General features: G+C 42.3%; 1 protein-coding gene across 4 annotated transcripts in view; it reads right to left on the reverse strand.

Moving 5' to 3' along the window:
• Positions 1 to 16,667, reverse strand: part of LOC109875090 (arf-GAP with SH3 domain, ANK repeat and PH domain-containing protein 1) — a 185,652-nt gene that overhangs the window by 99,294 nt on the left and 69,691 nt on the right. For all 4 annotated transcript variants that reach the window (XM_031810256.1, XM_031810255.1, XM_031810254.1 and 1 more), the window contains exons 2-3: positions 13,595 to 13,667; positions 10,374 to 10,519 (exon numbers count right to left, since the gene is read on the reverse strand). In XM_031810256.1, the coding sequence (XP_031666116.1) occupies positions 10,374 to 10,519; positions 13,595 to 13,667 (219 nt within the window). The remainder of the gene's footprint in view (positions 1 to 10,373; positions 10,520 to 13,594; positions 13,668 to 16,667) is intronic.

Here is a 16,667-nt window from a genome sequence, read left to right on the forward strand (position 1 = left end):
GTCTAACCAGAGCCATCCAGAGTAGTGAGGCGGGCAGGTGCGGGCAGTGATCGATTGAATAGCATGCATTTAGTTTTACTTGCGTTTAAGAGCAGTTGGAGGCCACGGAAGGAGAGTTGTATGGCATTGAAGCTCGTCTGGAGGTTAGTTAACACAGTGTCCAAGGAGGAGCCAGAAGTATACAGAATGGTGTCGTCTGCCTAGAGGTGGATCAGAGAATCACCAGCAGCAAAGAGCAACATCATTGATGTATACAGAAAAGAGTCGGCCTGAGAATTTAACCCTGTGGCACACCCATAGAGACTGTCAGAGGACCGGACAACATTCTCTCTGATTTGACACACTGAACTCTCAGAGAAGTAGTTGGTAAACCAGGTGAGGCAATCATTTGAGAAACCAAGGCTATCGAGTCTGCCAGTAAGAATGTTGTGATTGACAGAGTCGAAACCCTTGGCCAGGTCGATGAATACGGCTGCACAGTATTGTCTCTTATCGATGGCGGTTATGATGTCGTTAAGAACCTTGAGCGTGGCTGAGGTGCACCCATGACCAGCTCTGAAAGCAGATTGCATAGCGGAGAAGGTACAGTGGGATTCAAAATGGTCAGTAATCTGTTTGTTAACTTGGCTTTCGAAGACCTTAGAAAGACAGGGTAGGATAGATATAGGTCTGTAACAGTTTGGGTCTAGAGTGTCTCCCCTTTTGAAGAGGGGGATGACCGCGGCAGCTTTCCAATCTTTGGGAATCTCAGACGATACGAAAGAGAGGTTAAACAGGCTAGTAATAGGGGTTGCAAAAATTTCGGCAGATATTTGTAGAAAGAGAGGGTCCAGATTGTCTAGCCCGGCTGATTTGTAGGGGTCCAGATTTGCAGCTCTTTCAGAACATCAGCTATCTGGATTTGGGTAAAGGAGAAATGGTGGGGGCTTTGGCAGGTTGCTGTGGAGGGTACCGGGCAGTTGACCGGGGTAGGGGTAGCCAAGATGAAAGCCTGGCCAGCCGTAGAGAAATGCTTGTTGAAATTCTCAATTGTAGGGGATTTATCGGTGGTGAGTGTTTCCTAGCCTCAGAGCAGTGGGCAGCTGGGAGGAGGTGCTCTTATTCTCCATGGACTTTACAGTGTCCCAGAACGTTTTTGAGTTAGTACTACAGGATGCACATTTCTGCTTGAAAAAGCTTGCCTTAGCTTTTCTAACTGCCTGTGTATATTTGTTCCTAACTTCCCTGAAAAGTTGCATATCACGGGGTCTATTCGATGCCAATGCAGAACGCCACAGGATGTTTTTGTGCTGGTCAAGGGCAGACAGGTCTGGAGTGAACCAAGGACTATATCTATTCCCAGTTCTAAATTTTTTGAGAGGGGCATGCTTATTTAAGATGGTGAGGAAAGCACTTTTAAAGAATAGCCAGGCATCATCTACTAACGGAATGAGGTCAATGTCATTCCAGGATACCCCGGCCAGGTCGATTAGAAAGGCCTGCTCGCAGAAATGTTTCAGGGAGCGTTTGACAATGATGAGGGGTGGTAGTTTGGTTGCACACCCATTACGGATGCAGGCAATGAGGCAGTGATCGCTGAGATCTTGATTGAAAACAGCAGAGGTGTATTTGGAGGGTGAGTTAGTTAGGATGACATCTATGAGGGTGCCCGTGTTTACTGATTTGGGGTTGTACCTGGTAGGTTCATTGATAATTTGTGTGAGATTGAGGGCATCAAGCTTAGTTTGTAGGTTGGCCGGGGTGTTAAGCATGTCCCAGTTTAGGTCACCTAGTAGCACGAGCTCAGAAGATAGATGGGGGGCGATCAATTCACATATGGTATCGAGGGCACAGCTGGGGGCAGAGTGAGGTCTATAGCAAGTGGCAACAGTGAGAAACTTGTTTCTGGAAAGGTGAATTTTTAGAAGTAGAAGCTCAAATTGTTTGGGTACAGACTTAGATAGCCTGCAGAGTTCTGTATTACTATCTCTGCAGTAGATTGCAACACTGCAACCACCAAAAACCTTGACATTTCCATTCCTAGCTATAACATTTTCCGCCAAGATAGAACTGCCAAAGGGGGCAGTTCTATCTTGGCGGAAAATGTTATAGCTAGGAATGGAAATGTCAAGGTTTTTGGTGGTTTTCCTAAGCCAGGATTCAGACACGGCTAAGACATCTGGGTTAACAGAGTGTACTAAAGCAGTGAGTAAAACAAACTTAGGGAGTAGGCTTCTAGTAGGCATGAAACCAAGGCTTTTACGGTTACAGAAGTCAACAAATGAGAGCACCTGGGGAGTGGGAGTGGAGCTAGGCACTGAAGGACCTGGATTAACCTCTACATCACCAGAAGAACAGAGGAGAAGTAGGATAAGGGTACGGCTAAATGCTATACGAACTGGCCGTCTAGCACGTTCGGAACAGAGAGTAAAAGGAGCACGTTTCTGGGCACGATAGCATAGATTAAAGGCATAGTGTACAGACAAAGGTAAGGTAGGATGTGAGTACATTGGATGTAAACCTAGGCATTGAGTAATGAAGAGAGAGATATAGTCTCTAGAGATGTTTAAACCAGGTGATGTCATCGCATATGTAGGAGGTGGAACAACATGGTTGGTTAAGGCATATTGAGCAGGGCTAGATGCTCGACAGTGAAATAAGACTGTAATCACTAACCTGGACAGTAATGGACAAGGCATATTGATATTAGAGAGAGGCATGCGTAGCCAAGTGAACATGTGTCCAGTAAGTGGTTGGGCTGGCTGGGGACAGTTAGCAGGCCGATGCCAACAAGCTAACAGTTAGTAGGCCGGGGCTAAACAAGCTAGCAGCTAGTAGACCGGGGCAAGCTAGTAGTTAGCAGGCCAGGTTAGCAAGCAAGCAGTTAGCAAGGGCTAGCAGTTACAGACCGTGCAGGTAAGCTAGCAGTTAGCAGGCCGGGGCCGGAAGCTAGCAGTTAGTAGACCGGGGCAAGCTAGCAGTTAGTAGGCCGGGTTAGCAAACAGTTAGCAGGGGCGAGCAGTTAGCAGACCGGGTTAGCAAGCAAGCAATTAGCAAGGGCTAGCAGTTAGCAGACCGGACAGGCAAGGTAGCAGTTAGCCGACCGGGATAGCAAGCAAGCAGATAGCAGGGGCTAGAAAGTTAGCCTTTGGGGGACGTCGCGATGGGGGTAAGTCTGTTTTTGCCTCTTCGTGCGGTGACGTCGATAGACCAGTCATGCCTAGCTCAGGCCTAGCTGGTTAGCATAATGGGCCTTCAGCGGGCGTCGCGCCTGAGGGGCCTGTTGGGAGTCCTCGGGCAGATTATGTCGGTATTCCAGTCTTAGGGGATCTGTGGGGTTCCAGGCCCCATACCGGCTGTAGAAGGGGTCCGGATATTGTAGCCCAGGAGTATACTTCGGTGGTAGCACAGGAGCCCCTCCCGGGCTAGCTTCAAGCTAATTTCTGCTTGCTCTGGGATGGAAACGCTAGCCAGGAGTAGTCATCCGGGATTGCGGTTAGCTAGTTGTGAAAATCCAGATGAAAATGTTCAGTTTGCGGTAGGAATCCGGGGATAAAAACAACAGGTCTGTTATGCTCTGGTTAGAGTCACGTTGTTCGAACTGACGAGAGCTTTCCGAGCTGAAGGTTAGCTGATGACCGCTTGCAATGGTTTGCTGACTGATAGCTGGCAGTTAGCTGGCTAGCTTCAGTTGAGGAATTCCAGATCCGAAGTAAATATAAATACTTCAGGGAAAAAAAGCAGATCCACGCCACATTGGGTGAGGCAGGTTGCAGGAGAGTATTTAGATGTTGAGGTTTAGCAAAATATTTTGAAGGATATGCGATGAAAAAGAGGTGAAACGATATATACAAGGAACACGACAGGAGAAAGACGTCTGACTGCTACATGGCGTAGCAGTCAGCATCCCTCTCAGCACTGCCTGGACTGCGCAAAAATGCAAATGCTTTCCGTTTGAGTTATATTAGGTGTTATTTTCATTGGATTGTAGATTGTGTTAGCTAATCCAATTTAATAATGTTAAATTGATCATTAGAAAACCCTTTTGCAATTATGTTAGCATAGCTGAAAACTGTTGTTCTGATTAAAATAAGCAATAAAACGGGCCTTCTTTAGACTAGTTGAGTATCTGGAGCCTCAGCATTTGTGGGTTCGATTACAGGCTCAAAACGGCCAGAAACAAAAGTACTTTCTTTTGAAACTCGGCAGTCTGTTCTTGTTCTGAGAAATGAAGGCTTTTCCATGCGAGAAATTGCCAAGAAACTGAAGATATTGTACAATGCTGTGTTCTACTCCCTTCACAAAACAGCGCAAACTGAATCTAACCAGAATAGAACGAGAAGTGAGAGGCCCCGGTGCACAACTGAGCAAGAGGACTGTTGCAGGAATTAAATTGCTCTATGTTTTAATACCCAATTAAAATTAAACACACTGTCAATTCATAAGGATTTGTAAGACCCTTATTTTATATTAATGGACAGAGCCCAGTCTTAAAGTCAAGCAGAGTTTATTCACGAGAGTACTGAACACGATACAGTTTACCACAGGTTATAAACTGAAAATGACGCCATTAGTTCCAGCACCAACCCGTCTCTTCTCCCACCCTGGTACAAAGGCAGTATCTCAAGCCTTCCCACATCGTCTCCCTATCAATTTAATATAATTTATGGCCGAGCCAAGGTCTTCTTGTGTAGATAAGCATTCTAGCCAGTGTGAAGATATAGTTCATTCATTTCTACCAAGGAACAGACAGTCATTGTTCTAATTTTTGATTATATTTAGTACTAGGATTAAGAAAGAAAATTCATACATATACAGTAACATAATAGTATTCTGATTAGTCAGTCCTGATTGAAATGTATACATAATTAGTCATTATTGATAAAAATTCCCTTAACAAGGACAATAGAGTTACATTAGAGTGTATAGTTTGAGAAACAGATGCCTCACAAGTCCTCAACTGGCAGCTTCATTAAATAGTACCCGCAAAACACCAGTCTCAACGTCAACAGTGAAGAGGGGACTCCGGGATGCTGGCCTTCTAGGAAAGTTGCAAAGAAAAAGCCATATCTCAGACTGGCCAAAAAGAGAAAGAATTTAGATGGGCAAAAGAACAGACACTGGACAGAGGAACTCATATATATATATATATATATATATATAGATAGTACCAGTCAAAACTTTGGACGTGAAGACATCAAAACTATGAAATAACATATATGGAATCATGTCATTACCAAAAAAAGTGTTCAACAAAATATATTTTATATTAGAGATTCTTCAAAGTAGCCACACTTTACCTTAATGACAGCTTTGCACACTCTTGGCATTCTCTCAACCAGCTCCATGATGTAGTCACTTGGAATGCATTTCAATTAGCAGGTGAACCTTAATTTGTGGAATTCCTTTCCTTTATCATGTGTTTGAGCCAATCAGTTTTGTTGTGACGAGGTAGGGTTGGTATACAGAAGATAGCCCTATTTGATAAAAGACCAAGTCCATATTATGGCAAGAACAGCTCAAATAAGCAAAGAGAAACAAAAGTCTGTCATTACTTTAAGACATGAAGGTCAGTCAATCCGGAAAATTTCAAGAACTTTGAACGTTTAATCAAGTCGCAAAAAACATCAAGGGATGATGAAGAAACTGGCTCTTATGAGGACCGCCACAGGACAGGAAGACCCAAGGTTACCTCGGCTGCAGTGGATAAGTTCATTAGAGTTAACTGCACCTCACATTGCAGACCAAATAAATGCTTCACAGAGTTCAAGTAACAGACACAGAAGATGACCCTATTTGGTAAAAGACCAGCTGAAAAAAAGCAAAGATAAACGAAGGTCCATTATTACTTCAAGCAAAGGTCAGTCAATCTGGAAAAATTCATGAACTTTGAACGTTTCTTCAAGTGCAGTCGCAAAAACCATCAAGAGCTATGATGAAACTGGCTCTCATGAGGACTGCCACAGGAAGGGAAGACCCAGAGTTATCTGCTGCAGAGGATAAGTTCATTAGAGTTTCCAGCCCAAATAAATGCTTCACAGGTTTCAAGTAACATACACATCTCAACATCAACTGTTCAGAGGAGACAACGTGAATCAGGCCTTCATGGTTGAATTGCTGCAAAGAAACCACTACTAAAGAGCACCGATAATAAGAAGAGACTTGCTTGGGCCAAGAAACAGGAGCGATGGACATTAAACCGGTCGAAATCTGTCCTTTGGTCTGATGAGTCCAAATGAGAGATTTTTGGTTCCAACCGCCACGTCTTTGTGAGACGCAGAGTAGGTGAACGGATGATTTCCACATGTGGTTCCCACCGTGAAGCATTGAGGAGATGGTGTGGGGATGCTTTGCTGGAGACACTGTCTGTGATTTATTTTGAATTTAAGGCAAACTTAACCAGCATGGCTACCACAGCATTCTGCAGCGATATGCCATCACATCTGGTTTACGCTTAGTCGACTATCATTTGTTTTTCAACAGGACAATGACCCAAACACATCTCCAGGCTGTGTAAGGGCTATTTGACCAAGAAAGAGAGTGATGGAGTGCTGCATCAGATGACCTGGCCTCCACAACCACCCAACCTCAACCCAATTGAGATGGTTTGGGATGTGTTGGACCGCAGAGTGAAGGAAAAGCAGCCATAAAATGCTCAGCATATGTGGGATCTCCTTCAAGACAGTCATCAAGGCAACGGGTGGCTACTTTGAAGAATCTCAAATATAAAATATATTTTGATTTGTTTAACACTTTTTTGGTTACTACATGATTCCATATCTGCTATTTCTTAGTGTTGATGTCTTCACTACTATTCTACAATGTAGAAAATAGCAAAAATAAAGAAAAACCCTTGAATGAGTGGTGTCCAAACTTTTGACTGGTACTGTACATTTAAAAACATAGTGTAGTGTATATATGTGCATCTATCAGTTACACATACTAGTAGGTCGCATGGGGGAGAGGCGTTGTGCCTTGAGGTGTTGCTTTATTTGTTTTTTGAAACTAGGTTTGCTGTTCACTTGCAGTATATAAGATGGAAGGGAGTTCCATGCAGTCATGGCTCTGTCTAATAACGTTCCCTTGAATTTGTTCTGGACATGGGGACTGTGAAAATCCCTGGTGGCGTGTCTGGTGGGGTAAGTGTGTGTGTCAGTGATGTGTGTAAGTTGACTATGCAAACAATTAGGAATTTCCAACACCTTGTTTCATATGAAAAGAAGTGACTCAGCCAGTCTTTCCTCAAATCTGTTCTGGGCCAGCTGCAGATTAACTTGATCTTTCCTTGGAGAATTGACCACATGACTGGACAATAATCAAGTTAAGATAAAACTCGAGCCTGCAGGACTTTCTGGAGTGGGGTGATAAAAAAGCAGAGTATCTCTTTATTACAGACAGACCTCTCCCAATATTTACAACCATTGAATCTATATGCTTTGACCATGACAATTTACAATCTAAGGTAACACTAAGTAATTGAGTCTCCTCAACTTGTTCAACAACCACACCATTCATTACCAGATTAAACTGAGGTCTAGAATTTAGGGAATGATTTGTACCAAATACAATGCTATTAGTTTTAGAGATGTTGAGGGCCAGTTTATTACTGGCCACCCATTCCAAAACAGACAGCAACTCTTTGTTAAAGGGTTTCAGTGACATATTTAGCTGTGGTTGCTGATGCGTATATGGTTGAATCATCAGCATACATGGACACACAGGTTTTATTGAATGCCAGTGGCAGGTAATTTGTAAAAAAATATTGTGTGGACAGATGTTGTTTGGAAGGAACACGCAACATTATATGTGGAGAAAATAAGGCCCAGCACATCAACATCAAAACCTCATCCCACCTGTAAACTATAGTGGAGGGAGCATCATGGTTTGCGGCTGCTTTGCTGCCTCAGTGCCTGTACAGCCTGCTATCACCGATGGAAAAATTAATTCCCAAGTTATTCAATACACTTTGCAGGAGAATGTAGGGAATCTGTCCGCCAATTGAAGCTCAACAAAAGTTAGGTGATGCAACAGGACACAAACCCATTAGATGAAAATCAACAACAGAATGGCTTGAACAGAAGAAAATACGCCTTCTGGAGTTGGCCAGTCAGTCCTGACCTCAACCCGATTGAGATTCTGTGGCATAACCTCAAGAGAGCAGTTCACACCAGACATATCAAGAATATTGTAGAACTGAAAGGTCTGATCCGCAACTACCGAAAACATTTGTTTGGTCCCATCTTGATTACTGTCCGGTAATATGGTCTAGTACAGCACAGAAAAACCAAGCAAAACTACAGCTTGCTCAAAACGGAGAAGATGAAAATAAAACCTAATATAACTCAAACGGAAAGCATTTGCATTTTTGCGCAGTCCAGGCAGTGCTGAGAGGGATAGTTTGGCCTGCTATTTGTTGATGAAACAAAAGATGAAACAAAAGATGAAACAAAAGGCGACTCAGTAGAGCGTGACGTGCGTAGGAGGAGATTGTAGCTGAAACCTTTGGTGCGATAGTCACACTCTTGGCGATGGCTGCATCTTGTAAGCAGGTTCATCATAGTATCATGAATTTCGATGGGTTTATAAAGTGCAATCGATGCTGTAAACACTCGTGTGCCAAAGAAGGGTCAACCTGTTATTATTCAATCCAAGGGTTCCCATACTTTTCCCAACCTGCACTGGTGTGATCAATAAAGAGATGAAAAATGATAATTATGTGTCTGTTAGTAGTTTAAGCAGACTGTGTTTGTCTATTTGTCTTACCGTGGACTGATCAAGGCTTTTAGAGATACTTTTGTAACCTTTTACAGCTTTATGCAAGTCAACAATTCTTCATTTTAGGTTTTCTGAAATCTCTTTTGTTAGAGGCATGGTTCACATAAGGCAATGATGAAAAACAGATCAAATGTTATGACCAATTTATGCAGAAATCTAGGTAATTCTAAAGGGTTCACATACTTTTTCTTCCCACTGTACAGTGCGATGTCACTCACAGGGCAGTTCTTGGGCCTTTACTCATCTCTATTTTTACAATTGATTTGCCACTGGTCTTAAAAAGCTAGAATGACTATGTATGCAGATGATTCCACACATGTCAGTAACCAAATCCAGAGAGCTCACTGAAATTTAAAATAAGGATTTAGAGTATCAGAATGGGTGATTAATAATAAACTGGCCTTAAATACATCTAAAACGAGAAGCATTGTCCGTGTTTCAAAATATTCTCTAAGACCTAAACCTCAACTGGAGTTGTACATAAAGGGTGTGAGCATTCAGCAAGTCGAGGAAGCTAAGCTCCTAGGTACAGTATAACATTGGATGGTCAATTATCATGGTCAAGTCATATTGACAAAGTTGTTGTGAAGATTGGAAGGGGTGTCTGTAATAAAAATATGTTCTGCGTTTTTTGACACACAAAACAAAGCCAACACCTCATTTGGCCGCCTTTCCTTCCAGTTCTCTGCTGCCAGTGACTGGAACGAATTGCAAAAATCGCTGAAGTTGGAGACTTGTATTTCCCTCACCAACTTTAAACATCAACTATCTGAGCAGCTAACCGATCGCTGCAGCTGTACATAGTCCATCTGTAAATAGCCCACCCAATCTACCTCATCCCCATACTGTTTTTATTTCATTTACTTTTCTGCTCTTTTGCACACCAGTATCTCTACTTGCACATCATCATCTGCTCATTTATCACTCCAGTGTTAATCTGCTAAATTGTAACTATTCACTCCTATGGCCTATTATTGCCTACCTCCTCATTGCCTTTTGCACACACTGTATATAGACTCTTTTTTCTACTGTGTCATTGATTTGTTTATTGTGTTATTGGCTTGTTTATTGTTTACTCCATGTGTTACTCTGTGTTGTTGTCTGTGTCACACTGCTTTGCTTTATCTTGGCCAGGTCGCAGTTGCAAATGACAACTTGTTCTCAACTAGCCTACCTGGTTAAATAAAGGTGAAATAAATCCAATTTAAAAAACACACAAAACAAACTGTACTAGTTGAGGCTTTGGTCCCATCTTGATTACTGTCCGGTAATATGGTCTAGTACAGCACAGAAAAACCGAGCAAAGCTACAGCTGGCTCAAAACAGAGAAGCATGCCTTGCTCTTAACTGCACATACAGAAATAACATAAACATGCATACCAGACTTTCATGGTTGAGGGTTGATGAGAGATTAACTACTTATCTTCTAGTTTTTATTATAAAATTAAAAATGTCATATTGTCTGCATAATCAATTAACATTCAGCTCAGACTCCCATACACACCCAACAATACATGCCACCAGGGATCTTTTCACAAGTCCAAAACGAACTCACGGCAACAGTTTAATACAGAGCCATGATCACTATCTGTTTATTAAATCCCCTTAAAAAATCTCACCAGGTTCTTCAGAAGTGCGGACAGCTCCTTGACGAGGCTGGAGAACTTGACAAAGGCGGTTCCTAGATCGGGGTTGTCCCTGCTGATGAAGTTGCTACCAAACTTGTCCAGTGCCTGGCCATAATTCCCTTCATTCTGGACGTGATCTGCAAGCAGAGGTGACACAACACATGAAAAAAAAAAACATGTTCACTCAAAACAAGGGATTCATTAATAACGTTTGGGTCCTGGAGCTAAGTATGCTGTCCCTTTCATATTCAACAGACCAAAATATTTTCTTCACATATAACTGGTACCCTAAGTCTATGAAATGTATATAGACATTATGGATATTATATCGTTCTTTATTTGCGGTGGCATTTGGGAATGGCATTTTGGAAAATCACCTAATATGGCAGCTTAATGACTTGAGTATTTACCATTATGATAACATTGCGCCAAAAGTAGGAGTAGTAACATCAATTTTTTTTATTGAGGATTTTCTTAAATTGAGGCCACAGAAGGTCATTAACCCTTGAAAAATATTTAGCTTAAGTGATGATTAATCTTTTCACTCACAATGTAATTTCCCTTCATATAAATTGAGTAACATCAAACTTTGTATTTAGACACACCAAATTATCAATGAAATCCTCAAATGTATGGTGGGATTAGCCAATACTTTTCTTTAATATAGACCCTCCCCCGATAACGGTTTGCCACTGGGGGGAATGCTGAAGGTCCTTGTAGATCTTTGTAATGAGTGATTTTGAAGTCGGAAACATCAATGACATAAAATATAGGGACCCATTATATTTGTTTTAAAAAGTTTCCATTTTAACAGCAGACTTTGTTTTTAATGATCAATATAACATCCAAAAGAATAGATAGATCTCAAAATCCAAAAGTATTCGCACCTCTAGACTTTTTCCACATTTTTTTTTGTTTCGGCCTGAATTTCTATGTGATTAAACTGAGATAATGCCAATGTGGAATTATGTTTTTAGAAATGTTTACAAATTAATACAAAAATAAAAAGCTGAAAGATCTTGAGACAATAAGTATTCAACCCCTTTATGGCAAGCCTAAATAAGGTCAGGAGTAAAATGCTGCTTAACAAGTCACATAATATTTTCAGACCCTTTACTCAGTACCTTGTTGAAGCAGTTTTGGCAGCCATTACAGCCTGGAGTCTTCTTGGGTATGACACTACAAGCTTGGCACACCTGCATTTGGAGAGTTTCTCCCAATCTTCTCTGCAGATCTTCTCAAGCTCCATCAAGTTGGATGGGGAACATCGTTGCACAACTATTTTCAGGTGTCTCCAGAAATGTTCGATCGTGTTCAAGTCCGGGCTCTGGCTGGGCCACTCAGGAACATTCAGAGACTTGTCCCAAAGCCACTCCTGCGTTGTCCCATTGGAAGGTGAACCTTCACCCCAGTCTAAGTTCCTGAGGAGGTTTTCATCAAGGATCTCTCTGTACTATGCTCTGTTCGTCTTTCCCTCGATCATGACTAGTCTCCCAGTCCCTGCCGCCTAAAAACATTCCCACAGCATGATGGTACCCTATTCTGGTACCCTTCCCCAGATCTGTGCCTCGACACAATCCTGTCTCGGAGCTCTACGGACAATTCCTTCGACCTCATGGCTTGGTTTTTGCTCTGACATGCGCTGTCAACTGTGGGACCTTATATAGAAAGGTGTGTGCCTTTCTAAATCATGTCCAATCAATTGAATTTACCACAGGTGGACTCCAAACAAGTTGTACAAACATCTCAAGGATGATCCATGGAAACAGGAGGCACCTGAGCTGAATTTCGAGTCTCGTAGAAAATGGTCTGAATACTTACATAAATAAGGTATGTTATTACATTTGCAAACATTTCAAAAACCTATTTTCACTAAGTCATTATATGGTATTGTGTGTAGATTGATGAGCTTTAAAAAAAATAAAAAAATACAAAATGTGGAAAGTCAAGGGGTCTGAATCATTTCCAAAAGTATCTGGACATCCCTTCAAATGAGTGGATTTGGCTATTTCAGCCACACCCATTGCTGACAGGTGTATAAAATCGAGCACACAGCCATGAAATCTCCATAGACAAACATTGGCATTAAATTGGCCTTATGAAGAGCTCAGTGATTTTCAATGTGGCACCGTCATAGGAAGCCAACTTTCCAAGAAGTCAGTTTGTCGAATGTCTGCCTTGCTAGAGCTGCCCCAGTGCCCCAGTGATGGATGTTAGCCAGGTGAGAGTTAAGTTGAGAAAGGGCAAGGGCATAAGGGCATTGTGCATGTCCTGACCTTGGTGGTTGAATATCCCTCCAGGGTTGACACATGGGCTAATAAGGGGGCAGCAGTAGACAGATGGGGGTTGGATAGAATGGAACAGGCTAAAGGAAGATTGAGCATACAGCTACAGGTTGAAGCTATAGTGACCTAGTAATATAGTCATTAGGTATAAGCCTATAGAACTGTCAACTTTAACAGTTAGACAAACTCACTGCAGTAAAAATGAAACGGTTGCCGGAATAACATATTGTTGTCCCACCCAATCAAATATTTAAAAAATTACTGTGCCCGACACACATTCCATAATTGACAGACATTCTATGGTGAAGTTGTTCATGTGAAAGCCTTGCATCGATTTATATTGGAGGGACACAGGACGACAAAGTATCATCACTTATATGTGAATTCGAGTTCAGAGCAATCTGACCGCATATCGAATGCCTTTCAATCCCATTCCCCCAGAGAATATTGTCGTCAGAGCCACTATTACTTTACTCATGCCATGTGTTACCATTAAAGACACCAATATAAATTGTGGGGAAAAACTATGAGGCGTTGGTACTAGCTGGGACTGTCATTCAGACGTGGGTGTTTTAAAATTCAGCTTTCGATATTTGAACTCCCTCCACTGTGACAGTACACCAGCTTGTAACAAACCAACTTGTAATTGTGCTTGCTGCCACATGGTGCACCATGGGTCTCCTTCACTGAGGTAAAACAAGAAAACTTAATTTTGAATGGTCAGAACTATACACCCACTGTATGTGGTACATACAGGAAGAAAACCAATAACAATGTCGACAGTCCCACCGCCACACATACATGTTTGTGCAGTGATTAATCACATATTTGATGCACTGAGCTAGAGGTGCAAAACCAGAACAGTTGAGAGGATGAGGCCTTTCGGGGAAGTGTAGGAGTATGGACTGAGTAAGAGGACGAGACTACCTTGACCAGAGTTGTAGATGGCTTTCACAGACTTCTTCACCTTCTGTAAAGCAGTCCGGTCTTGATCCAAAGCCTGAGGATGGGGAGATAAGAGAAAAGGGAGATGAGATCAGACACATTCAAAAGTCTTCAAGATACAGTGCCAGGCAAGGAAATCATTTAAGAAACCGAGGCTGTTGAATCTGCCAATAAAAATGTTGTATTACCAGAACATGTATTAAACTATATTTTAAACATAATCATCGATGACTGTAGAAGTTGAGGGGATCAACATTTTTCAGAGAGGACCCTTACAGACCTAAGCAGAAATTAGTTGTATTTTGTAGTTTATTTGACTTTTGAAATGCTCAAGGTAGTTGAATATACAGTGGGGGAAAAAAGTATTTAGTCAGCCACCAATTGTGCAAGTTCTCCCACTTAAAAAGATGAGGCCTGTCATTTTCATCAGGTACACTTCAACTATGACAGACAAAATAAAATAAAAAAAATAAAAAATAAAAGAAAATCACATTGTAAGATTTTTAATGAATTTATTTGCAAATTATGGTGGAAAATCAGAACAGTACAGAGTAGTGATGCTGGACGGGTGGGCAGGTGCAGGCAGCAATCGGTTGAAGAGCATGCATTTAGTTTTACTTGCATTTAAGAGCAGTTGGAGGCCACGGAAGGAGAGTTGTATGGCATTGAAGCTTGTCTGGAGGTTAGTTAACAGTGTCCAAAGAAGGGCAAGAGGGAAAACAGAATGGTGTCGTTTGCGTAGAGGTGGATCAAATAATCACCGGCAGCAAGAGCGACATTAATGTATACAGAGAAAAGAGTACTCCCGAAAATGGAACCCTGTGGCACCCCAATAGAGACTGCCAGAGGTCCGGATAACAGGCCCTCCGATTTGACACACTGAACTCTATCAGAGAAGTAGTTGGTGAACCAGGCAAGGAAATCATTTAAGAAACCGAGGCTGTTGAATCTGCCAATAAAAATGTTGTGATTGACAGAGTCGAAAGCCTTAGCCAGGTCAATGAATACAGCTGCACAGTAATGTCTCTTATCGATGGCGGTTTTGATATCATTTAGGACCTTGAACATGGCTGAGGTACACCAATGACCAGCTCTGAAACCAGATTGCAAAGCGGAGAAGGTACAGGGCACGGTGGTCTATAGCAAGCGGCAACGGTGAGAGACTTGTTTCTGGAAAGGTGTATTTTTAAAAGTAGAAGCTCAAATTGTTTGGGATAGTAAGACAGGACTCAGCAGGCTCTATGCAGTAGGATGCAACACCGCCCCGTTTGGCAGTTCTCTCGTCAGAAAATGTTATAGTTAGGGACGAAAATTTCAGGGGTTTTGGTGGTCTTCCTAAACTAGGATTCAGACACGGCTAGGACATCCGGATTGGCAGAGTGTGCTAAAGCAGTGAATAAAACAATCTTGAGGAGGCTTCTAATGTTAACATGCATTTTTTAAATCAAATTTTACCTTTATTTAACTAGGCAAGTCAGTTAAGAACAAATTCTTATTATCAATGACGGCCTAGAAACAGTGGGTTAACTGCCTTATTCAGGGGCAGAACGACAGATTTGTACCTTGTCAGCCCGGGGATTTGAACTTGCAACCTTTCAGTTACTAGTCCAACGTTCTAACCCCTAGGCTACGCTGTCGCCCCAAACAAAAGGCTTTTACGGTTACAGAAGTCAACAATTGAGAGCACCTTGGTAGTAGGAGTGGAGCTAGGCACTGCAGGGCCTGGATTAACCTCTACATCACCAGAGGAACAGAGGACGAGTAGGATAAGGGTACGGCTAACGGCTATCAGGACTGGTCGTCTAGTGTGTTCAGAGTAAAAGGAGCAAATTTCTGGGTGCGAGAGAATAGATTCAAGGCATAATGTACAGACAGAGGTGGTAGGATTTGAGTACATTGGAGGTAAACCTAGGCATTGAGTAATGATGAGAGAGATATTGTCTCTAGAGAAGTTTAAACCAGGTGATGTCACCGCATTTGTTCGAGGTGGAATTAAAATGGTGGTTAAGGCATATTGAGCAGGGATAGAGGCTCTACAATGAAATAAGACCATAATCACTAACCAGGACAGTAATGGACAAGGCATATTGATATTAGAGAGAGGCATGTATAGCAAGCTAGCAGACCGGGGCTCGCAAACTAGCAGACCGGGGCTCGCAAGCTAGCAGACCTCAGAGGGACGTCTCGATGGAGGAAAGTCTGTTTTAGCCTCCGCGTGCGGTGACGTTGATAGACCAGTCGTGATGGATTATTAGGGTTCCGAGTAGCAGAGGGGTCCAAGCAAAATAGGTATAGTGGCCCGAGAAATTGGCCGATGGATCTATACAGCTAACAGTCCAAAATGCTCTAGACAGCTAGCGGGCCGCTGCTAGCAGATGGGCATTCAGGGGACGTCGCAATGTAGAGGCCAGTTGGGTACCCCACTCGAGCAGAATACGTCGTAGTCCAGTCGTGAGGAATCGGCGGGGTTCCGTGCCCCGTACCGGCAGTAGAAGGGGTCCGGGTATTGTAGCCCAGGAGTGGCTGATGGGCCTTTTTAGCTAGCCGGGAGAAAGGGCCTAGCATGGGCTAGCCCCAGGCTAATTGGTGCTTGCTCCGGGACCGACGTTAGCCACTAGTCACTTGGATAGCAGCTAGCTAGCTGCAGATGATGAAGAACATTGTTGTTACATAGGACTTTAGAAATTGCTTTATGAAGTGGAATTAAGTTAGTCACTATTCCTCATGTACAGTAGTTACACAAAGTCTCAGCTCATTGCTATGCAATTAAAATGCAATTACCAAAGTATTTTGAAACAACATGCTAATAAAACATTGCTCCAAAAGCAATTACACTTTTATTACACAGGCACAGGAACAGTTTAATATTACGTTTTACTAATACAAGATACCTTAATGCCAAACAACCAAGGTTGGTGGTATGTGTTTACAGTACAGCATGGTATCTCTGAAGTGAGGAATATACACACAGTACCAGTCAAACGTATGGACACACCTACTCATTCAAGGGTTTTTCTTTACTATTTTCTACTTTGTAGAAAAATAGTGAAGACTT

This window comes from Oncorhynchus kisutch, linkage group LG30 (genome assembly GCF_002021735.2).
Source record: "Oncorhynchus kisutch isolate 150728-3 linkage group LG30, Okis_V2, whole genome shotgun sequence".
NCBI classification, from domain to species: Eukaryota; Metazoa; Chordata; class Actinopteri; order Salmoniformes; family Salmonidae; genus Oncorhynchus; species Oncorhynchus kisutch.